Source organism: Pistacia vera, unplaced genomic scaffold (assembly GCF_008641045.1).
Source record: "Pistacia vera cultivar Batoury unplaced genomic scaffold, PisVer_v2 Contig505, whole genome shotgun sequence".
Classification (NCBI taxonomy): Eukaryota; Viridiplantae; Streptophyta; class Magnoliopsida; order Sapindales; family Anacardiaceae; genus Pistacia; species Pistacia vera.
Genome location: NW_022196341.1, coordinates 292,105 through 316,200, shown reverse-complemented (window position 1 = coordinate 316,200; position 24,096 = coordinate 292,105). Strand labels below are relative to the sequence as shown.

At 34.5% G+C, this 24,096-nt stretch overlaps 1 protein-coding gene across 1 annotated transcript; it reads left to right on the top strand.

The window, feature by feature from the left end:
- Window positions 1–1,195: 1,195 nt before the first annotated feature.
- Window positions 1,196–24,047, top strand: LOC116105789 (ATP-dependent DNA helicase RecQ-like). Its single transcript, XM_031392197.1, has 22 exons — window positions 1,196–1,355; window positions 1,448–1,560; window positions 1,670–1,745; window positions 2,021–2,163; window positions 2,321–2,407; window positions 3,048–3,131; window positions 4,163–4,370; window positions 5,099–5,184; window positions 6,325–6,556; window positions 6,776–6,899; window positions 9,339–9,475; window positions 16,994–17,102; window positions 17,444–17,486; window positions 17,672–17,843; window positions 18,800–18,870; window positions 19,008–19,101; window positions 21,065–21,250; window positions 21,337–21,546; window positions 21,703–21,961; window positions 22,119–22,243; window positions 22,330–22,408; window positions 23,930–24,047. Exons 1-22 carry the CDS (start codon window positions 1,338–1,340, stop codon window positions 23,977–23,979), a joined length of 2,706 nt encoding a protein of 901 aa, XP_031248057.1. The 5' UTR covers window positions 1,196–1,337; the 3' UTR covers window positions 23,980–24,047.
- The last annotated feature ends 49 nt before the right edge of the window (window positions 24,048–24,096 follow it).

Here is a 24,096-nt window from a genome sequence, read left to right as displayed (position 1 = left end):
TTTATCTCACAATTCCGACGTGGTAATTCGTAATTGGTTAGCTCACAGTTAGATAAGCGAGACTTATTGTTTGACAAACAGGACTTATTACGAGTTGACCAATTAAGAGTTGTCATGTCGGAATTGTAAGATAAAATTTGTAAGATTAGGTTGTAAGTATTGTATTGCCCAATTGAGTTATTTCTTTCCCTTAGGTTTCCTCAAATAAAATTTCCCCCCTCAGGTATCAAAAATAACAATATACCCCCTCATCTCTATGTTCTTGTTCAGTTTCAGTTAATTGACTAACATATTTTACACCTAATCTATTAAATTAAATAACCAAACTCTAATGAAGTATTGAAGACAGAGGGTAAATTATTATTTCTAAAATTTGAGAGGGAAACTTTTATTCAAGGAAACCTCGGGAGGAAAATTTCCATTAAACCGAACTAATTTATTAAATATATTATCATCAATTGACAAGTTAGTCTATTAGTTATTCAAATTATCTAATGGGAGAACAACATTTTCCCACCCAAGGTTTGACGAAATGATCTTTCCCACCCTTCAAGTTTAAAAATGACACTTTGCTACCCTTCGTTAGGTTCTGTTATGTTTTCCGTTAATATTTTATTAAAAAGATGAAAGTACCCTTAAAAAGTCAAAAAAGAAAAAGTTGTTAGTTCCATCTAAAAAGTTAGGAGTAATGTTATGAAATTGTTTAAAGTTAAATGATCTTAATATTTATTTATAATGTCATCAATATCTCATCACTATTATTCAATAATCTATTAAATTTATGATGTTTTTCATTTTTCCTAATTAATATAAAAAATTAATATTCCTAATTAATTAAATAAACAAAGAAAAAAGGTATCTTTACACTTGAACAAATAAATAATCGAGTAAAGACTTTGACTTAATTAAATTTTAATTTATAATAAATTAATTAAGAAATAAACTATTTAATGTTATTTTTATCTTTTTAGTAAAATATTAACAGAAAACACTAACAGAGCCTAATGAAAGGTGGGAAAGTGTCATTTTAAAACTTAATGTATGTTTTTTGTTTTTGAGAAATCTCCAGAAATAAGAGGTTTCCTTTGATATTCCCTGCAAATTAAATAGAGTGGGAGATATGCATCCGTAGTCAAGTCCACTGACTGGCGGCCACGTTGCACGTGATGGGCCATTCTCAAGATTAAATCCTGTGGATGTGGTGTCGTTAGAAAGCCCAATGGAGCCCAGCCCAAAGAAAAAGAGCGGGAAAGGACTTCTAATGCTTCTGGCATAAAGATGTACGAAATCCTTCGGAGAAGCCACAATCCCCAACACGAAGCGCCAGCGCAAATGATATGGAGTCTACTCTCAAAGTCAGATTCAACTTCCTTTGACTCATTTCATCATTTTGATTTTGTTCTTATTCATCATTTCATTCTATAACAATGTTATTCATATTTTACAGAAATTTTTTGGTTATTCCGAGTTCCGTCCTTATCAAAAGGAGGTCATTCATCAAATTATAGACAAAAGGGACTGCCTAGTTGTCATGGCTACTGGTAGTGGAAAATCTTTATGGTAAATCAAAAGCTTCGTCTCAGATTTTGTTTTTGTTTTGTTTTTAATTGTATCAACAGTTTCAGGTATTGGTTATTTACGTATATATATTTCTTTGTTTGTTTAACAGCTATCAGCTTCCTCCTTTGCTTACTGGAAAAACGGCCGTAGTCGTTAGCCCTCTTATATCTTTGATGCAAGATCAGGTTTTTACTTTTTGGGTTTAGGGCTTTGCCTATAATGATTCCTGTCCAGTAATTTTACCGGCAAGTTCTGGTTTCATTTTTTAGTCATTGATATGTAATCACATTGTATACTACGATTGTGGAAACATTGTTATGTGTAACGGCTACTAATAATAAAATTGATCTGGTAACGCTACACAACCAGTATGTGCCCTTATTTTAGACCTTCCTTTTGACTAGTTATGGTTACAATAATTGTTTAGCTTATTGATTCTATTGGTATTATGAACAAACAGGTGATGAGTTTAAAACAAAGGGGCATCAAAGCTGAGTATCTTGGCTCTGCTCAGACTGATCCTACTGTCCAGACAAAAGCTGAGACTGGTCATTTTCATTTATTGTTTATGACTCCAGAAAAAGCATGCTTAATTCCCATAAGGTCACTCTTCTACATTTTTTTCCCCAAATTGATTCACTTAGTCAATTAGAAAAATATCTTTTCGTGGTGCTAGAAGATAAATTTGTTATTAAAATCTATATATGTTTGATGGGAGTTCAACTACAATTCGTCCATATTTATACAATTATTTCTGCAGTTTTTGGTCAAAATTGCTGAAAGTGGGCATTTCTCTGTTCGCTGTTGATGAAGCACATTGCATATCACAATGGGGCCATGATTTCAGGTTGTTTTTTTCTTCCTCTTCAAATGTGATTCTTGTTCTTATAATTCAAATTTTTTGGTTTTCCTGTGTTTAAACTTGTACTGGCTGAGTGATTAATTGGAGTGAAATATTGTCCGTTTTAAATTTATGAATGACCATGCCATTTTTCTAGATCAATTGGTTACTCTCATTCATATCTTCCCTGGATGAGTGTCTCTTAACCCATCTTAGACAGTCTTTATGTTGCTTCTCACTATGGTTTTGTATTCCTTACTCTTCTGGATACTTTCTTTAGTTAGCAGCATTGTGTATTGACTCATCAAGCATTATCCATGTCATCTGCTGCTGGCTTTTCACAATATATATATATATAATACGGAACTAAATAATTAATTGTAATATGAAAAAGATACATAGATGGAGAACCAATAGGTCTGTCAGAAAATAGCAAAACAGAACTCGATGAAAAAAGTAATAAGAATAAGAAGAAAAATTACTTAAACAGAAAAAGCATTCTAATATTGTTTTTCTCTATTTATCATTCAAGTAAAATTGTTACTTCATGGAATATGTTTTGTTTACTTTACAGTTGACCAAGCACGACAAGAGTATATTTTCTTTTTATTTCTAATAGTTTTTGTTGCCATGAAATTTTAATCAGGGTCGAATACAAGCAGTTAGACAAGTTACATGATACTCTCATGGATGTTCCATTTGTTGGCTTAACTGCAACCGCTACTGAAAAGTATGTACCTTATGTTATTGGAAATCTATCTTAAATTGGCTGGATGTAATGTTTTGCAAGACTTATATTAATTGAGTTCTTCCACTTATTAGCTTTGAGTTTTTAATTTGTTTTCTTGAGCTTGCGCATAAATGGATTTTTGTTCATCTAAAGTTGGTTTGATGTGGTTGAAATCCTAATCTCTGGTAAGCTGAAATTAGCAATTACTGTTGGTCGTCATGTACTTTTTCTGGTCATAGAGAATTAAGCTAGTGATGCTATACTGAAATGTTGCCAATACTGGAGTGTATGGAACTTTATTTTGCAAGAATCATCTTATTCTTGTCCTAAAGATTTTACTTTCTCAAGCTTGTGCTTATTTGCGGATGCTTCTTGTGTGTTAACTGATTTGCTTTTTGCTTCATCCTCTCTTGTATGACCTTTTATGTTGCCATTTCAAGCTGATGGTCATAGATTCTGTCCTTTGAAGCCCCAAATAAGTCTTTCTCTCTTACACACACTGACAAACACACACTCAAATTAACTGTGCTTTATTGAATAGATTATATCCTGTTAGCTGATCTTAACCATTAGATAAGCTATTCACATAATGCATTTAATAGCAGTTAAGGTTTAATGGATAACTGGATGTTACGGTTCCGATTGTATTTGTTTTATTCCGTACATATCTAAAAATTACGACATGCCTTGAACTGATGGACGGACTCATCTCTTATCTGTCTGTCTCTGGATCTTTTCCTTTAAGACTGTTCTGAACCAATTGTGGCTTTATATTCTGTTTGATGATTCAGAAAATAGTCAATAAAAGCACTATTTCATTTACTACCAGCTTTTCCTTGACTTGACCTTCATTTTTAAAATCCTTGGTCTTCCTTCTGACACTAGCTATTGTGGTGTTTCTATTTATTTTGTGTTTTTTGAAGTACTCTCTGTCCTTGTCGTACTTAGAGTTGTATCAGTTCAATAGAACTTTTAATTTTTTTTTTCAAATATATATATATAAATATTTTAATTATTGTTTGGCATTCCAGGGTCCGCAATGACATTATGAATTCCCTAAAAATGAAGGATCCTTATGTTGCCATTGGATCATTTGATCGCAAAAATCTCTTCTATGGTGTGAAAGTTATTAATCGGGGTCAGTCATTTGTGGATGAGCTTGTGAAAGAAATTTCAGTGTTTGTAGCTAATGCTGGTTCAACTATTATTTACTGCACGACAATCAAAGATGTTGAGCAGGTCTGTTTTCATTTTTCTTCTATCATTTTTTCAACTCAAATCAGCTGCCTTAACCTATGATTCGCTAGTTATTTCAATTTGGAACTTGCATGTCCTTGAATAGGCTACATCTTTTCATTGTTGCTGGATAAACAAAACAATAAATATCATCCCAGTATGTTTGCTATTGTCTAAGCTCTAAATGAAATTGGGTTTCATGAAAATATAATAAATTTGATTTATCTTAGAACGAAAAGAATACAAGTTATATCTGGAGGGCATTTTAGGAGAAGCGCTTTGGAATGGCATTACACAAGGATGAGTATTGCATGGGTTTTTTGTTGTAGGTGTACCCAACGGGAGGAGTCCAATAAAAGCAAAAGATTGTTTTCTTGTAAAACATGAATATATTAGAGTAGTAAAAGAATTGCCAGTTTACATACACTTCATTAGATACTGTACAAAATTTGTTGATGCTTTGAAGTATAGTTGTGTTCCCTGTGAGGGTATTTGAAGTCAATGGAATCTGTCAATTACACTTCACCCGTAGTTGATGGGTGCATTTGTGTTCCTGTGATGTAGAGACCACTTTATGATGTTTCTATCCAATGTAGCAATTCGTTGTATATTTTCCTTGAACACGACTTCAGTATTCCCATTTGTACTTTATATACCTGTTAGCTTTCTCATTTAATTTATTTCTTATGATTCCTTTGGCTCACACTATTTTTAATCACTTCATTCACCAGATTTTCAAGGCACTTTTGGAGGTGGGAATTGAGGCTGGAATGTATCATGGTCAAATGGGAAGTAAAGCTCGTGAGAAGTCTCACAGGTTTTCCACATATACTTCATGTGTAAAATGGCAATTCTATTTGTCATATATGTGAAAATGCTTTAATATAGACCAAAAATCAATTACCTCCTGATTTTTCAAAGCTATCACTTGGATGGCACTATTCACATTTTAATCAAACTCCCCCAAACCTCCGTAGAAATTCATTAATGACCACCCCTACTAACTGTTTTCATTAAGTTGCTGTTGATAATTGTGTTAACAGTCTGTTTTACCCCTTATAATCCACATTACCATTTTAGCCAAACTCTAAAACTAAAATCTTAAAAAAAAAAAAAAAAAAAAAAAGAAAGAAAATACTAAAATTTAAAATAACATTCAAAGCCTGTAAGTTTAATTCCAAAACTTACTCAACCAAGTCATTGCTCAACTAAATCTCTTTCAAACTCAATGTCTTAATCTGGATTGGATCTACCCATTTTTGGTGTTGCTTCTTCGGATGTTGAAACGTAAATCTCATTCGAACCAAAGAACATTTAAAGATGATGAAGAAGAGTTTGTTTCAAAGCTAGATTTTGCTTCACAGTTGTTTGCAACATTGCTTGCAAGGTTGTGTTGTTGCTACGGTGTGGGGCAAGAAGCCCATGCTGCTGGCAGCAGCGTGCCTCACAAGGCCACACCGCTGCTGCGGCGTGGGGCACGAAGCCCACTCTGCTGGTGTCAGCTGGCCTGTGTTTGCTTTGCAGCAATCTCAGCCACTTCACCCATTGTTGGGTATGATGACTCCATTTATCTTTCTTTCTTTCTTTTTTTTTTTTTCTTTCTGCTTGATTGACAATAAAGATATTACATAAAAAAAAATTAAGGTTTTGATTTGAATAAGGGTAAGAGAACCCTTTATAAGTTTTGTTCAAGACAATTGGAGTAAAATGATGGTCTTGCCCTGGTCAAAATAGCAAAAATCCAATGGAATTGAGCTTTGGGGTGGTCATTGATGAGCTTCTGTAAAGGTTTGGGGCAGTATGATTAAAATGTGAATAGTTGCTATTCGAGTGATAGGATGGAAAGATCAGGGAGGTAATGGATTTTCGGCCGTTTAATATATGCCTTGCCCTTGCATTATCACTTGATTGGCATGATCCTTGTCCTGCCAAATTGAACCCTTTGTTTTTGTCTCAGATTATTTATTACGGATGAACTCCGTGTTATGGTTGCCACTGTAGCTTTTGGCATGGGTATTGATAAGCCTGACATAAGGCATGTGATACATTATGGTTGTCCAAAGAGTTTGGAGTGCTACTATCAGGAAAGTGGGCGATGTGGTAGAGATGGTATAGCTTCCGCTTGTTGGCTTTATTTTGCAAGAAGTGACTTTGCAAAGGCTGAATTCTACTGTGGAGAAACCCAAACAGTAAATTCTTCTTCTTTTTTGGTTAAGAAACTTGCTAAGCTTTTGTTTTGTAAATTTGTTTTACCTTATGCTCGCTTTGGTTTTATGGATTGGGCTATAATTATTTATTATTCTATTATATAGATTTATGTCTGATTACATTTTGCTTGTCTCCAAGCAAGTTATCCTTGGAATATTATACCTTAGTTTTAATATAATTTTTTGGCTGTTATTGACCAGGAGAACCAAAGAAAAGCTGTCATGGAGTCACTGTTGGCTGCACAACACTATTGCTTATTGACAACTTGCAGAAGAAAGTTATTGCTTAATCACTTTGGAGAAATATATTCAGCTGACAAATGTGGTATGCCTTCAATTTAAATATATCAGTTTACTGGTATTCATCTATAAGCATTAATGTTTCTCTCTTACCTTGTTTATTTCCCATGTCTATAAGATTTGCAACTTCCTCTTCATCACATGTAGGTATCAACATGCATGTGTTTCCTTTTCTATCTTTTTGAAAAATATTTAGTACATATGTCATTCAATGCATACCTACATCCACCCAACCACACATGGTCTTGCTGGTTTGGATATACAAAAGCTTGCAAAAAATCAATTTTTAACTTGTTTAATTTTATGTCCATGAGACTGATGTACTCACATTATGGGTGTTCAAAACCGGTTAACTGAATCAGCTAACCGTTTTCTTGAACCAAACCGGTTTTTCGGTTCAGGAACTTTCCTGAACCGAAACCAAACCGGTTTAGGGGAAGACCGGTTTTTTGGTTAATCGAAAAACCGGTTAACTGCTTAGAAAAAACCGGTTAGCCGGTTTTGAACTAGTTTTTCCCTTAAGGCTTAAACTAATTTTTTTTTTTTTTTAATTTTTTCTGATTTAAAATGTAAACATCAACAATACATATTTAAATAAAAATTAAACATTCATACATATGTAAAGTGGATTTGGGTTTAGGGTTTTATTTTTATTTTTTAATTTAATATATATATATATATATAACCGGTTAGTAAAACCGGTTTGCATTTTCTCCCAAACTGGTAATCGAACGGAAAATGCTGTTTTTCAATTTCAATGAACTGAAACCGAACCAATTTTTCGGTTAACCGAAAATTTGGTTCGGTTACCAGTTCAGTTCGATTTTTGCATTTTTCTAAACACCCCTAACTCACATTGTCTTGAATGTTCTTAAAACTATAGTTCCTAAAAAGACTTCCAGCATCGCTAAATTTTTGGCTAGTCCTCTGTCTCTTGAGATACCAAGTCTGTCGACACCTTCAAAAACATTTTGATAATATGATGTTTCAAAGTTGAACTCATATTATGACATGATGTGCCTCTACTCCTTTCTTGAGTCTAGGGTGATCTTACTAAAAGAGCTTTGCTATTGGATAGAAGCTAAATGCTTTAGAATCATTTTCATGAAAATCATGTGAAAGCAAATATTATGGTTTCATGAATTTGTAATTTCTCTGATAAATTCTATGAAGAATTCCTCAAAGAAAATTTTAGGAAAAAAGTCAACTAATAAGTTAAACAAAAACTCTACTCATTTGAATCATTTCCAAAAAGTGTTTCAGTATTATCTGAATTGTTTGACTATTTAGAAATGCAAATGTCTCATATGTTGGATCCCAAGTAAGCAGAAGAAGGCTAGTCATTTGGTTTTGATATCATTCTAATGAAAAATAAAATATTAGATCCCAAGTAATTAGGAGAAGGCTAGCTCTTCCCTTTCTACCAGGTCAACTTCTACAACTTGGACTCAACTATCCCGACGGACTTGAACTCAACTATCCCTACTGACTTGAACTCAACTATCCCAACTGACTTGGACTAATAATCACCAACAACAGAACAGTAGAACAATAAAACAGAACATGTAACAAAACCATCTATAGATTGAAATTAGGATTTGGCTTAGAAGTTCTTGATTAAGAAGCATCAATCAACCAATTATTAGATATTTCTTTTTGCTTATATTTTTATTTATATTTTGGGGGAAATGGGCTGGGTGGGTATGAGGGATAGGGATTCAATTCGAGGATTATTTTTAGCACCATCCCTACAGAATTGTGTAAACACCTTCACAAAAACAAACACCCCCCCCCCCCCCACCAAAAACAAGGCAAGGATCTGACCTTGTCAATTCATTTGTCACCCTACTTGGGTTCAAGGAACACAAGACCAGGGCTGCTTCCTTAGGTAAAATCCATGTTGGGTTTTGACACCCGACCCAAGCCCAATCTGGTTTTTGTCAACCTCAATTTTATCAATAAAGTACGTCAATCTTAATCTTATCAATAAAGAGCCTATTTTATCCTGTATTGTGAGAATATTAGCATAGGAATGAACTACTAGTAAGTCTCAATTCACACCTAGATCATAGAGAACGTAATTGGGCTCATGCTGAATGAAAAATAAATGTAGAATCGAATATATGAATATCATTAATCTCAACATATAATATTTGACATTAGTAGTTGTTTTGACATCTACCTTTTTACACACATAAAGACAAATTGGTTTATTCCCTTGCATTTAATGTTCAACATTCATTTAGACTTTAGCATCATTATTGGTCCTAATTCATCTTATCACTTCTTGGGGATTCTAATAATACTACTCATTTATTAGAGGGCTTTGCACATATTAAAAAAATACTCTATCTTAGTTTCATCTTTATAATAAGTCTATCATGTGTAAACAAGATGTCTTGCATCACAAAATTTTGTAAATTGTTATTAGATATTGTGTAATTTATTCACCTTCTGACTTCAGGAAATTGTGATAACTGCACAATCTTAAAGAGGGAGCGGGACATGTCTAAGGAATCATACATATTAATGGCTTGCATTCAAGCATGTGGGGGTAATTGGGGTCTCAATATGCCCATAGACGTTCTTCGTGGGTCTCGAGTAAGGTCTTTGTCTAATAGTAGAATATCTATTGAAAGCAGAATCAAGAACATATGGCTTATTATTGTTGTTGGAATGTTTTGTTTTTTGTCTTTCTTAATATCTATTTCTTCTCAATTCTTTTGATTTCCTTCTTATTTCAATCCTTCTCTACATAATCCATATTCTCTATGATAGTTCACACTATCCATTCCTTGGTTATTATTTCTAAGTTTTGTTGGTGACATATGGTAGAGTGCGAATTTCAAGTTATTATCTCTCTCTCTTTTTTCCTCTTGTTTATATATTCCTTGTCAATGATGCTTAAGAACTTTGTTCTGTTGTAGCTGTTTCAAATTATGTTAGCTCCTCATGATTTCCTTACTGTCGTTTTCCTTACTGTTTGCGTGCAAAGTCAACTTTTGTTAAGAGTCTCAAATTTCGTTTTTTCTTTTTTTTTCTTTTTTTCCTGTATTGCACCCATAGGTTTAACTCTTTTATAGCTTTTGTGGGGACAATTGATGTTGGGGTTTATAAGATTTTTTGTTCTTTTTTTGGTTCTCCCAATGGAAATGATTTTGTAAAATTAAATCCAAATACATTCTTTATCTTGATGTGCATCTTGGTTTGATGGTTTTTTCTTTGGGAAAAATTGAGGGAATAATCATATTTGATTTGTTGTCTCTCCCATATCGACCGGTAACTTTAATTGAATATCAAAATACTCTCATCTTCTATGTTTGTATCTTTCATCCTTCCTCTATTTTAGTATATTCATTGGGCGTATGATAATCAATGATTGTACATCATCCTGGCATGTAGAAATGTTAGAGTTTATAGTTAGAACCAAAAACTTATTTGATTTCATGCAAATGTGTTAGATTAATTTTCTTTCTTTTTTGGGGTTAAAATATGGGATGAGAATATGCTTTTGTAAAAGTATGCGTTTTGGATGTGAAATTGGTGTAATTGGTTGCTGGTTTATTTGAGGAAGAGGAGCATATTCGAGATCTAAGTAAAAATTTCTCCTGATATTTATGGATTTTATATGATTTGTGTAATTTTTCATGACATTCTTGTAATTTTTGGAAAAACTACAAGATTATCATAACTTTTGGGCCAAATTGATAGTCAACATTTATGAGGTCCTTTCTTGTAATTTTTTAAGGTTATCTAGAAATTTATGTGGGCTATTTTGTAATATATTGAGGTCTCTTCCAAAAGTTTACAGGGTCTCTCCAAAATGTTTTCATTGTAAAATTTCTAGAAGAACCTTGTATATTTTAACTAAAATTACAGTAATTACGAGAATCTTGTAATTTCTTGAAAAAGGATCAGAGTTTTGACTTGTTCGTTTTTCCACTATAAGATTTCAACAAATCTACCATTTTCAAATTTTTGCTCCCCAAAAACCTATATTTCACTCATAATTACCTTTTTTTATTCAAAAACTAAACAAAAAACACAAATTTTTTTATATTTGCAAAAAAACCATTTTTCTAAAAATGTAAGTTTTGTAAAAATCATGACTTCCAATGTTGTTTGATTTCATTTAGAGAAGTTAAGAGTGTTTAGTGTGTTAGAGACATGAGAGAGATGAGGCCGGAGATATATATATATAGGTTATTTGGTCATTTCCATCAGGACTCCCCAAATATGATATTTCATCCAATTTCCCTTTCTTTCTCTAAGCTTCATGTGGGGCTTGCGAGTCTTTTCTTTTTCTTTTTTAATTTTTTAAATCAAACTAGCTTCTTTTTAATTAAAATAAAAAAAATCTTTAGATAGAAGAAATAAGCAAGAATCAGAATAGCAAAAGGGTTACAAACCAGAAGGTTAAGCTAAGTGAACTTGTAGCAAGGTTCACCCCCAAAATCATATTGGTAGGAAAGTCCCACCAACTGAGATCAGTTTGAAGGAGCCCTTTATAAACAAGGTAATTTACCAAAATTTCTTCCTGATAAATGAGAGAGAGCATCTGAAATGTTGAATTCCTAAGATAAGAATGTGAAAACTTAGAGGTTATCTAGGCATTATCTAGTTTTTAAATTTAAAAAAGATATCAGAGTTAGTCTATAACTAGAGAGTATGATATGTATTTTTTTAAGTGAATAAGTGTGAATAAGTTTTTCCTCTATTTTTCATGGTATCAGAGCCAGGTTCTCTGGCCATAGTAATGATGGTTTTAAACAGCCATGATGGTGGCAGGCAGGGTAGGAGCCTAAGTCCACCACATGTTCAACAGATTCCTTCTTCAGATCTGCAATCCGGACAAACAGGAGTCCAACCTCAGTTAAATGATAATAATTCCGTTCAAATTAGTGTTCACCAAATTGAATGGAAAAAATTATATCCCATGGTCTCAAACTATGAAGTTGATGGTTCGAGGTAGAGGAAATTGGGTTACTTGACTGGAGCAGTCAAAGCTCCGAAGGAAGATGATCAGAATATGAGAAGTGGGTGCTGAGAACAGTACAGTAATGGCCTGGTTGATCAATCATGGAGGAGGAGATAGGCGGCTCTATTTGTTTCTTCCCACTGCAAAAGATATTGGCAAATAGCAAAAGAAACATATTCAGACATGGGGAATTCAGCACAGATATTTGAGATCAAATCAAGGTTGAGAGAGACCAACAACAGGTAACATGTCTGTAACCCATATTATAGTGTATGGCTAAGTTGTGGCAAGAGTTGGATTTATCTATGAGGCAAAATGGAGTTGCTCTCAAGACAATGTAAAGTACACTAAGATGTTGGAAAAGGAGAGAGTGTTGAGTTCCTTGCAGGGCTGAATAAGGAATAGATGAAGTGAGAGGTAGGGTTTTGGGAAAAGAATCCTTACCTTCTATTCGTGAAGTGTTTGCAGAAGTAAGAAGAGAGAAAGAGAAGGAAAGTGATGATGGGTGATTTAGCAGGAACTAGCAGTTTGGGTACACAGCCACAATCAGAGTCCTCAGCTCTTGTTTCCAAGGGTTGGGAGACACATACCAATCCTAATGTAGATCAAAAACTGTTGAGACGAGGAGAGAAAATTGGTGTGAATATTGTCATCGGCCAAAGCATACTAAGGCTACCTGCTGGAAACTACATGGCAGACCATCAAATTGGAAGACAAATAAACCTAATGGCAAGGGATTTCATGCTGATGTGGAGGAAAATACATCTCTGAAAGTTGAGGATCATCAAGGCCTGTACCATTCAGCAAAGAGCAGTTAGAACACCTACATGAGTTGTTTAGTCAGTCCAGTTCTGGGCATTTGGTTCTTCAAGTCATTCATGTTCATTTGCTGAGACTGGTAATTCCCTCACAGCTCTGCATACTAGTTTGGGAACAAACAAACCTTGGGTTATAGATTCAGGAGCCTCAGATCACATGTCAGGTAACTCAAGTGTCTTTGTGTCTTACAGTCCATGTTATGGTAATCTTAAGGTCAAAACAGCTGACGGTTCCTTGTCAAATGTAGTGGTAAAGGATCAGTCCAACTTCTAGAAATCTTTGTTTAATTCTCCTCATGTTCCTAGCCTGTCTTGTAATTATTATCCATTAGCAAACTAACCAAGACTTAAAATGTGTGGCTAAATTCTTTCTTCCACTGTGAATTTCAGGACTTACTCTCGGGGAGGATGATTGGCAATGCTAGAGAAGAAGGAGGGCTCTACTACTTTGATGAGAAGGTAATGAGAATAATCCAGCTATAGCATCTAGGTGTAATTCTGCCTCAGTTTCTGGTAATTAGAAATAATGTTATGGCATAGAAGATTAGGCCATCCTAGTTTTCCTTATTTGAAAAGGTGTTTCATATATTATTCAGAAATAAAAATTATCATTATTTCAATGTGAAATCTGCCAAATGCAAAGCATACTCGTTCAATGTATCCAGCAAATCCCTACAAGAAGTCTAGACCTTTTCTTTAATCCATAGTGATATTTGGGGACCCTCTAGGGTTACAACATTGCAGGATCTAAGTGGTTTATTACCTTCATTGATGACCATACTAGACTAAGTTGGGTATATTTTTGAAAGAAAAATCTGAAGCAGGTCAGATTTTCAGAAGTTTCATTCCATGGTTAAAACTCAATTCCAAACACAGATTCAAATCTTAAGGACTGACAATGGTAGAGAGTATTTCAATTCTATCCTAGGAAATTATCTATCCAGCCATGGGATTATCCACCAAAGCTATGTGAGATACCCCACAGCAGAATGGGATTGCTGAAAGAAAAAATAGGCACCTATTAGAGGTTGCCCGGGCCTTGATGTTCACCATGAACAGCCTAAATATTTTTGGGGTGAGGCAGTCTCAAGCCACCTATTTAATCAATAGGCGCCTTCTAGGAGTTTAGAGTTCAATACTCCTTGTCTGTCTTCCTTGAAACATTTCCTACCTTTAGAGCTCTCAATTCTCTTCCTTTGAAAACTTTTGGGTGTACTGCATATGTTCATGCCCATTCTCCGAATAGAGGAAGTTAGAACCTAAGGCCATTAAATGTGTGTTTGTAGGATACTCTCCCACACAGAAAGGCTATAAGTGTTTTGCCCTATTAAGGGAAAAATGTTTATTTCTAAGGATGTGACTTTCTGAGTCTCACTTATTTTCCCAATCCTTCTCTTCAGGGGGAGAACTTAAATGAAGATTGTTTTGGGAAATAAAACTTCTTAAGTCAGAATTCTAATCCTACTTCACATCAACACCTCTAAACCTGAATTTACCCTAACTCAACCTCTTCTAACTAGACCAGATTCTGAGGCTATAAGTCCCATTTCTATGAACAGAAAATCATGAAATTGTAGGTCAGAAACACAAAAAGACAGGGGAAGGATTAGCAAGACTCAATCAGCCAGGACTGAAATTTTATTCTCGGAAAGCTGATCATCAAAGTAATGAGCATCTTAATGATCTGCAAGGCCAATTATCCCAACCAGAAGAAGTCATTGACTCACAGTCATCAGTTGGAAAAGGTTTGTCTCGTAAGTCTGAATCAAGAGAGATCTTCCATATCTCTTAGAAAGGAGTTCGATCTGTACTTTACATCCTATTTCTAAGTTTGTGTCTTGATAAATTGTCCTCTGGTTTTCGTGCATTTGTTATAATCTTTCAACTATAGAGTTCCAAAATCAGTAGATGAAGCCTTGGATGATCCTAAATGGAAAGAGGCTGTAATGGAGGAGATGAAGGCCTTGAAAGAATAAGACTTGGGAGCTGGTGGCTTACCAGAAAAGAAGACTATGTTGGCTGCAAATGGGTTTTTACGTGAATACAAGGCAGATGGAACAGTTGAGAGATACAAGGCAAGATTGGTAGCTAAGGGGTTCACACAACCTATGGAGTAGATTATGAGGAGACTTTTGGTCCTGTAGCAAACTGAACACTATTAGAGTGCTTCTATCTCTTGCTACAAATTAGATTGGCCCTTGCAACAAGGATGTTAAGAATGCTTTCTTGAATGGTGATCTTGCAGAGAAGTTATTATGGAGTTGCCACCAGGTTTTGAAGGAAATCAGGCTGACAAGAAGGTGTGCAGGCTGAAAAAATCTTGTATGGTTGAAGCAGTCTCCTAGGGCCTGTTTGAGAAATTTACTAAGGCTATCAGGAGTTATGGTTTATTCAGGACAAGCTGATCATACACTGTTTTTCAAGACTAAGGATGGTAAGATTACTATCTTAATAGTATATGTTGATGATATTATCTTACAGGGGATAATCTTGAAGAAATGGATATGGTAAAAAAAGTTCTGCTGAGACTTTGAGATAAAGGATTTGGGGCAGTAAGATATTTCTAGGCATGGAGATTGCAAGGAATAGAAGGGAATTTGTGTTCAGAGAAATATGTTCTGGATTTATTGAAGGATACTGGAAGTTAGGTTGCAAACCTGTGAGACTCCCATTGAACAGAATGTGAAACTTATGAGATAAATGGAGATACACCAGTTGATAAAGGGAGGTATCAAAGACTAGTTGGGAGATTGATATACTTATCTCATACTAGGCCTGACATAGCATTTTCTGTAAGTGTTGTAAGTCAGCATATGCACAATCCACAAGAGAAGCATCTTGAGTGTAAATAGAATTTTAAGATATCTGAGAAAAATCTGGGAAAGGACTGTTCTAGGAAGACTAATGAAGAAAGGTGGAAGCTTTCACAGATGACGACTGGGCAGGTTCAAAGAGTGATAGAAGGTCTACCTCAGGATATTGTACATTTGTTTGGGGAAATTTGGTGACTTGGAGGAGCAAGAAGCAAACTGTAGTAGCAAGGAGTAGTGCAGAGGCTGAGTTTAGGGCAATGCAACAGGTATTTGTGAACTGATCTGGTTGAAAAGATTATTAGTTGAGTTGGGACAAGAGTGAGGAACCTATGAAGCTTATTGTGACAACAAGGCTGCAATTGGAATTGCACACAATCCAATTCATCATGATAGAACCAAACAGTGGAGATAGATCGCCACTTATCAAAGAAAAGATAGAAGAGAAGCTTTTGTGTGTTATATTACCTACAAGCCAGCAGACCGCTGAATCCTTACAAAAGGATTGTCTAAACAAAGTTTTGATGTCTTACCTCCAAGTGGGAATTGCATAGACACTATCATCAGCTTGAGGGGGAGTGTTGAATTCCTAAGATAAGAATGTGAAAACTTAGGAGTTATCTAGGCATTATCTAGTTTTTAAATTTAAAAGTTAGGATAATCCTAACTTAAGGTTATCAAGATATCTAGAGTTAGTCTATAACTAGAGATGTATGATATGTATTTTTTAAGTGAATAAGTGTGAATAAGTTTTTCCTCTATTTTTTCATGAAATTATTTGCCTTATCTGATAAAGCAAGTGTGCCATTTTATCTTCAACTTCCAAGTAGCTGCAAATTGAGAATTATTTAGCCAACCTAAAACAGCCCTTGAATCACATTCCAACCAAAGGTTCTCAACCCTTGGTATAAGCCTTGTCAAATGCAAGAATAACTGCTAAGAGGTCTGCAAAAAAGGTTTCATGAATACCTATACTGACTGAAAACTACCTTTGTGATAACCTTTATAATCTCTAAAGACAGCATCACCCCTGTTATAAGCCTTGCCAACTAAGTTTCCTCCAACCCTCAGTGCTTTGTAGTCATTCCAGAGTTTTGATGTACTGGAGGAAAATAGGCTAGAAGTTAAGTCTTGAATCTGCAAGATATAACCACTTAAACCAGGAGTTTTTGAATTTTGTGAAGAGAAAATAGACGATAAGTATGTGAATTATGAAAGATCCTAGCTGGTCCTAATCATAAACAATTTTTTTTTGACTCAGACAAGGAAATCATAAAATCCTGCATAATAAAGAAAATACCAATCCTGAAATTGTAAAGAAAATATTTTATAGAAATTTACTCAACTAACTTTCCAGATCCTTTTAATTTTCTTCATTATCTTGAATTCCTATTTGTATTACAGCAGCCTTGATGACACAAATTTCTTTTATTTGCTTTGATTCTATTGCTGTTTCTTAGTTCTGAGATCGGTGCTTATATTATTAATAATTGCTTTTCAATTGTGGTTACAGTCAAAAAAGGTTCTTGATGCTCTCTTTGACAAGCTTCCACTTCATGGACTTGGTAGGGATCATTCATCAAATTGGTGGAAAGCGCTGGCTTACCAATTAATCTCTTCTGGTACTAGGACTACATTAGTTGTTTAATATTGGTACCCTTCAGGACTGTTTATGGTAGCTATAGTATTCATTTTGATAGTACTAGAAGTACAATGCAAAATGATACGTATAAGGAGACAACTGAAGAAATATGTGGTCTTTTGCTCATACTAAATTTTCAGTGGTTATTAACTTTTCACATTTTTTAATTTAGTGATTTAGTTTATTTCTTGTCTTAAATGAGTTTTATCTATAGAATGTTTGTTCTAACCTTGACACTGATTGCACTGTCTTTTAGCGTTTCAGGTTGAATAATAAATTAGCTATAGTCGGTCTTAAACTAAAAGCTGCAACTTAATGCAGGTTATTTAATGGAGACTGTCAAAGATATTTACAGAACTGTAAGGTATGTTCTGTTTGTTTATTATGTTATTTGCAAATTATCAAACTCTTTGGCTGTAATTTTTCCTTGCTTTTGCAATTTTTCTCACGGCCACTTTTTATGTGCCACCAGTTCAAGACTACTATTTTACTTTCTGGTCAATTTTGTACCTACAATTAATTTTACAACTTTATATCTCAATGCATCAGTGTCAGTCAGAAGGGAAAGCAATATCTTAGTTTGGCAAGATCTGATCATCAACCACCTTTAGTTTTGCCGCTAACCAGTGAAATGATTGATGAAGAGGAACATGAAAGCACATCAAGCAAAATTGGAGAACTGAAGAGTTTAGTGACATTAGAACATGAGGGATTTTCAGAGGTTGGTAAATAAGTGTTATTTTTCTCTTTTATTGTTATTTCAATCTGGTTTGCTTCTACCGTTGTATTATTGCATTGAGTCTTCAAGAATTAGGAGTGAAAAAGTTTGAATCACGTCAGACTTTAGAGATCCCACTCTTCTGGCATCTGTAACCTGATTGGACCAAGATTCCAAAATCTAATGCTGAGGTTTTCTCGGTTTATACGTTTGGATTGTTTAGTAATCTAGTATAATATCATGCATTTTTGTCCATGTTTGGAGTCTCTGGACTGATTTAGACTTAGATTCTCAGAGTGATACCCATGAAGCCCTTTTCAAGTGTCAAAAGGTACTGCATCCTTGCATTTTAGTATTGCTATTTGTTGAAGAGCAGTTCTACTACTTGAGATGGAATGACACTTGAGGTTTTAACTTTCTGATTGTACTGCTATCGGCTAGATTTTCTCTCAGTTTCTTAATTAAACCAAAACAATTTTTCCACTCTAAACAAGTGAGCATAAACTCCAAGTTCAGGATAATAGTCATTAGATCTCTGCAAAAACATATTTATAGCTTCTCTAATAAATTTTTTTCAGTTTGTTGTTTAGCCAATGCCTTAAATAATGTTCACATCTCCCATATTTTCTTGTTATGTATTTGATTTTTCTTCTAATGATGAGCACTGGAACTGCTAAATATATTTTCCTCAAACAAATCTCCTTCAACATTGTCTTGAGAATTGAGGAATTCTTTTTCTTTCTTTGTTGAAATTATCTGGTTTAGTATGATAGGGTTCTATTTCTAAATTGCCTGTGGGAGATGATTTACCCACTGAAACCTTACAAATGATCTGGGCACATTAACTAGGTTGGTCTGACATTATTGTTTCACTTGGTGCTTTTATATCTTCACTTCTAAAATTCTGGTCTTTGACTTCATATTTTTCCTCTGCGTATGTATGTCTTTTTCTACTTCAGGCTGAGGCACAACTCTATCACATGCTGTTAGAGGAGAGAATGAAGCTTGCAAGATTCTCTGGAACTGCTCCGTAAGTTTTTCTCATCTAAGCAAGGCTACCTTTAGTAAGGGCAATTGGCTTATAGATTACAGGGGAAACCTTATGTCTATCTATTTAGATGGAATGTGTCATTTGTGAGTGCGCTAAATATTATTTTCTCATCACAGGTATGCTGTATGTGGTGATCAAACTATAAAGAAAATTGCATTAATAAGGCCATCTACTAAAGCAAGATTGGCAAACATCGATGGTGTCAACCAGGTATATCTTAACAATAGGGAAAATAGCAGTTACTTACCCAAAATACTTGTTTTCTTGAGCTTGGAACTTAGTATCCTTTATGCTTTGTGAAGAATATAATTTATTTTTTGTAGACAATAATGATATAGTGTGCAGGACCTTTAACTTTTTCCCTCTTTTAGTTTCTCATATAAGGCTTTCATTAACCTCAGAAAAGAAGTAGGTAGAAGGAAGGTAATTTAATGGGGTGGTAATCATTTTTCTATTGTATTTTCATTTTACCATGGGTGAAATAAGTATCTACACTACCGTGGGGTACAAGTGCAAACTGACAATGATATTAGAGAGTAGTGGCAATATAGATTATCTACAAAAACTGTTTGTAGGAAGGATATTTACACTATAATCGAGGATTTATGCAAACTGACAGTATTATGGAGCAGTTGCAATATAGATTATCTGGCACAAATTGTCAGAATGAGTGTCATGCACCTCTCAGGATATGACAGCATAAGCTAAACAATTTCCTTAATCATAAATTACATAATTTTGTTTTCAAACATTAATTGGTGAACAGAAAAGATTAGTTTTTGTATATGTATCCCAATGTGTATTAAAGAACAAAAGTATAATGAAGTTAAGGAATGTGATAATTTGTGTTGTAATATGATTGGGTATAAATCTTATAATACACCTTAATTTTATATATACTTAATTTTGTTGACCTTTAATTATTGGCCTAATAATTGTGAATATAAGATATTTGATTATAGGGTAATTTTATGTAGTCTAAAGTTTCATTTTCTGTTGGGGTTCATCAACTACATGGAACCCTCTTTTTCACATTACTTGCAGAGTGAAACATATTTTTGTGTGATTGGTTATTTCTCTCTTTCTTTTTTTCTTTTTTCTATTTTCTTTTCTCTCCCTTCTTTCCTTTCTTATTTGTCCTCTTAGAGTTGCTCTTATTAGTTTATTATCTTTTCTCTATCCAATTTCAGCAATTTATGCTAGGAATCATTCTCGGGTTGTTTGGGAAGTCAAAATTCATTTCACTGCAGTTGCAAAGTTGATGGCTGGTAATTTTTTATCATGGTGTTTGCACCATGTAAAGATGAGCAATCCCAACTGTCCTTACACTAACTTTAACTCTGAGCAATTGTAGAAAAGTCTTTCTACTTGTAAATCAAATTCCTTTACAGTTCACTTGCCATAGGTTTGTCTATGTCAACTCCAAGTATATCTTGGTTTGGTCAGGTTTTTAGTAAGGTATTTTATATTCTATTGACCACTGATTACTGTCTATTTGCTTCCACTTTCTCTCCTACTTCTTCATATTTTCTATGGCTCCCAGTGGTATGTCCATGTCATTAGGAGGCATTAAAATAATCTTCTCTTTCCATTTGTCCTCTTGATGCTCATTATGGCCTTGTTCATTTTTTAACTCATTTCTCGTTTATCATTTTTTCTCCCTCTCAAAATTTGCAATCAGTGTTTGTATATGAATTTTCAGTTTTTATTTTCACAAAATAGAGAATTTAGGACCTAGGAGAGAAATTTTTTATTAAAATATTCAATTTTTCTGCTCTTTATTATTTCACCTACTATATGGAAATCAAGTTTACATTAAGAACTGGTGCATGTTTCTTTAACATTTTTATATAAATGATTCTCTCTCGCTTCTTAGCTTGATTTGATCAAGTTTACATTAAGAACTGGTGCATGTTTCTTTCCATACTCGAGGAGGAAAGGAAATTATGTATATCAGGAAGTATGTTGGGACATTGAGACACTTAAGCAAAAAGAATGGTTTGCTGTACCCTTTGTTAGTACTTGAGACTAACCTTACTTTGCTTATTTCATTTTTTATTTGTAAATTTGAGAAAGTAATTTCTATTAGTAAAGAAAATAAGATTTATTTCCTTCGGATGAAGCTCTTTTCATATAGATTAGAATATCAATCTAATGTTGATTAATGTTGCAGCACCTTGTAATGACACACGGGAATCATCTTCTTCAAACTATTAGGCATCTTTCTCAAAAACTAAACCTTTCCCTGGATGGCGAAGTAGGTTTACAGACTATTTCTATAAGAAAACCGCTGACGCCTGCAAAGTTTGAAGCTTGGAAAATGTGGCATGAAGAGGATCTATCAATTCAGAAAATTGCTGTATGACATCTTTGATGTTTATAACAAAATATCTTTTTAACAGCATAGTCATTTTTGAAGTGCATAACTTATATTTTTCTCCGTAGAACTACCCTGGTAGGTCAGCTCCTATAAAAGAACAAACTGTTGTCGAGTATCTTTTAGAGGCTGTGCAGGAGGGATTTGAGATTGATTGGACCAGACTGTGTGTTGAGATTGGACTGACAAACGAGATTTTGTTAGCCATTCAGGGTGCAATCTCAAAGGTTGGCTCCACAGACAAGTTGAAGCCCATCAAGAATGAACTACCAGAGGATGTAAGATTGATGTGTTTGAGTCAATTCTTTGATATTTTGAATGAATCCATTGTATTAATTTTTTTTTTATGTGTGCTTATTGACCTATGTATAGAGATTTTTGTTCATGTCATTTACTTGAGAATAAAACTGAATATATTTGCCCAATGATGCCAGATAAGTTACGCACATATCAAGCTTTTTCTGGCAATGGAAAAATGGGGGAAGTTGCAAGAAGTGATGGCACCTAGCCACAACAAAGCTGATGGATTTCTGAGCGAGGCACCGCGAGAACATTCTACTGATGCATGCCACATTGAAGGACCTCATGTAGTTGAAGAGTCGCCGAAGAATATGGTTGCTAATTGTTCATCTCACAATAATGAAGAAAGTGCCTCTCTTACTTCCACAAGTGTCAAGGGACCAAAGCTAGCCCATGATGATGATGATGATGAGCCACATTGAAGGACCTCATGTAGTTGAAGAGTCGCCGAAGAATATGGTTGCTAATTGTTCATCTCACAATAATGAAGAAAGTGCCTCTCTTACTTCCACAAGTGTCAAGGGACCAAAGCTAGCCCATGATGATGATGATGATGATGATGATGAACGCGGTTCAATGAAACGCCAAAGAGTTGAAAATGAAGCTGGAAGTTCCAGTGCATTCAGAGCAACAGAGAGTTCCATCTTAAACTTTATTCAGGAGTATGACGAGGGGGTGAGTTGAAAAAGAGCCCTGAAGTTAGTCTACACATTTTTCTCATTTGCTCATAGTAACATCTGAATATGGATATCTTATTGCAGGTTTCACTGTCTAATATTTTGGAATACTTTGATGGATCGGAAGCGGGAGCTGTGATTGATCTGCTTACTTCCCTGGAAGGTGAATTCATTATATTTAAGAAGAATGATCTTTATAGGCTATTGTAATGGTATAGATGCATTGGATTGGTGATACAGATTGCCTATGTAAATGACTAGTTGATAACTTAAATGTACTTTACAATGATAAACTAACCTCTGATATTCAACAATGGCATTTTTGTTCATAAATGGATTTCATTCCAAATTGCTGTTGTTGGAAAACAGAGATAGAATTATGATGTCTTGCTTCATCAATTTAGGCTCATTCGTTCCTTAACTCATGACATTTAAATCCATATTGATTTTATTTTTCAATCTCAAATCTCAAATCCTATTTAATATGAAAGTTCAAAAAATTCCCTTAAAAACTTTTTTTCTCTTATATCGGTGTCGGTGTCGGTGTATATTTCATATTGTTTAGATTTTATTATTAAAGTTACGTATACACAATTGAAATCTCAAACTTTATATACGTATATTGAACTTTCACCAAAATTATCTCTATAGCTTTACTTTAATCTCCACTTGAATCATAATCTAAAAATTAATCACCACTGTAAACTCAGGATATCTTGGCCCAGTGTCCCAGACTCAAAGTTCCGGCGGAGTTCTCACCATGCGCCCCACAAAATGCCCCTGATTTGACGCTGTGAGGCAGACCTCATTTCTGGTGGTGAATAATCCAAATTGGAGTTGGTTACCTTTACCTGTATCATTACTTGATGCAATCCTCCCAATATCCTACACTACAGTATTATCAAATGTAGCCTACTAGCCTCATCCCACGTAAAAATTTGGTTAATAATTGATCGACTTCTCCAGTGATTTCCATTGACCTTTTTAATGAAAATGGCAGCCATAAAAATCAAGCCAATGGCATATTCATCCAGCAATATCTATTAGAATATGTTGCATCTCATTTTCCAGATGCAACTCCAATTGGGCTCAATAAATATCAAATTTGTCATTGTTAGTGTAACCATAATCCTCTAATTGAAAGAGTTTGCATGCAAATTAATATGCCATGTGCTGCTTCTCCGCAGGCGTTGCACCACTCAATGCATCTTTCTACCTTATTTTCCACCTTCTGAGTCTCACAATTTTGAAGCTGTTCATCGAATCTTTGCTGCAGTAACTTCACCAAAATGTTGCAAGTAATATTTCTAGTTCTGATTACCATTCACATTTAATCCTCTTTGCACCATATGTACATATATTCCACTAATCACGAGTGTTGAATCATCATTTAGTAGGGCTACTAGGGCTTTGATGCCTTTCTTGGGCGGTTTATCTTTGTCTAGTAACCAATTTCTAAACGTTGGAATAGATCCTAAAGAGATTTCACTTCCTCATGAATATATCTTGAATTGAGATCTTTTGGCTCAACTTTATCCTAGTTTTACAATGTGGTACCTTCTAATCGGCCTGATGTTTATGTCCAACTGCAAAATGGGGTTTTTTTTCTTCCCTTTTTTTTTTTACCTATTTATATACATGGGTCATCAATTTGAATTACTAAATCATGTTAATTTATTTGCAGAGAATTCCAGCAGACAGAAGAGAAGATGCAGTAAAGAGCATGCTGTATGAAGAAAGAGTTAGGGTGATGTATCCAGTTTATGGTAGTGTTGGTCTCATAGCCTCTCTGCAATCCCAGGTTTCACAATTGCAAAGTGAATTGGTTGCAGCTACTGCAGAAGCTACAGC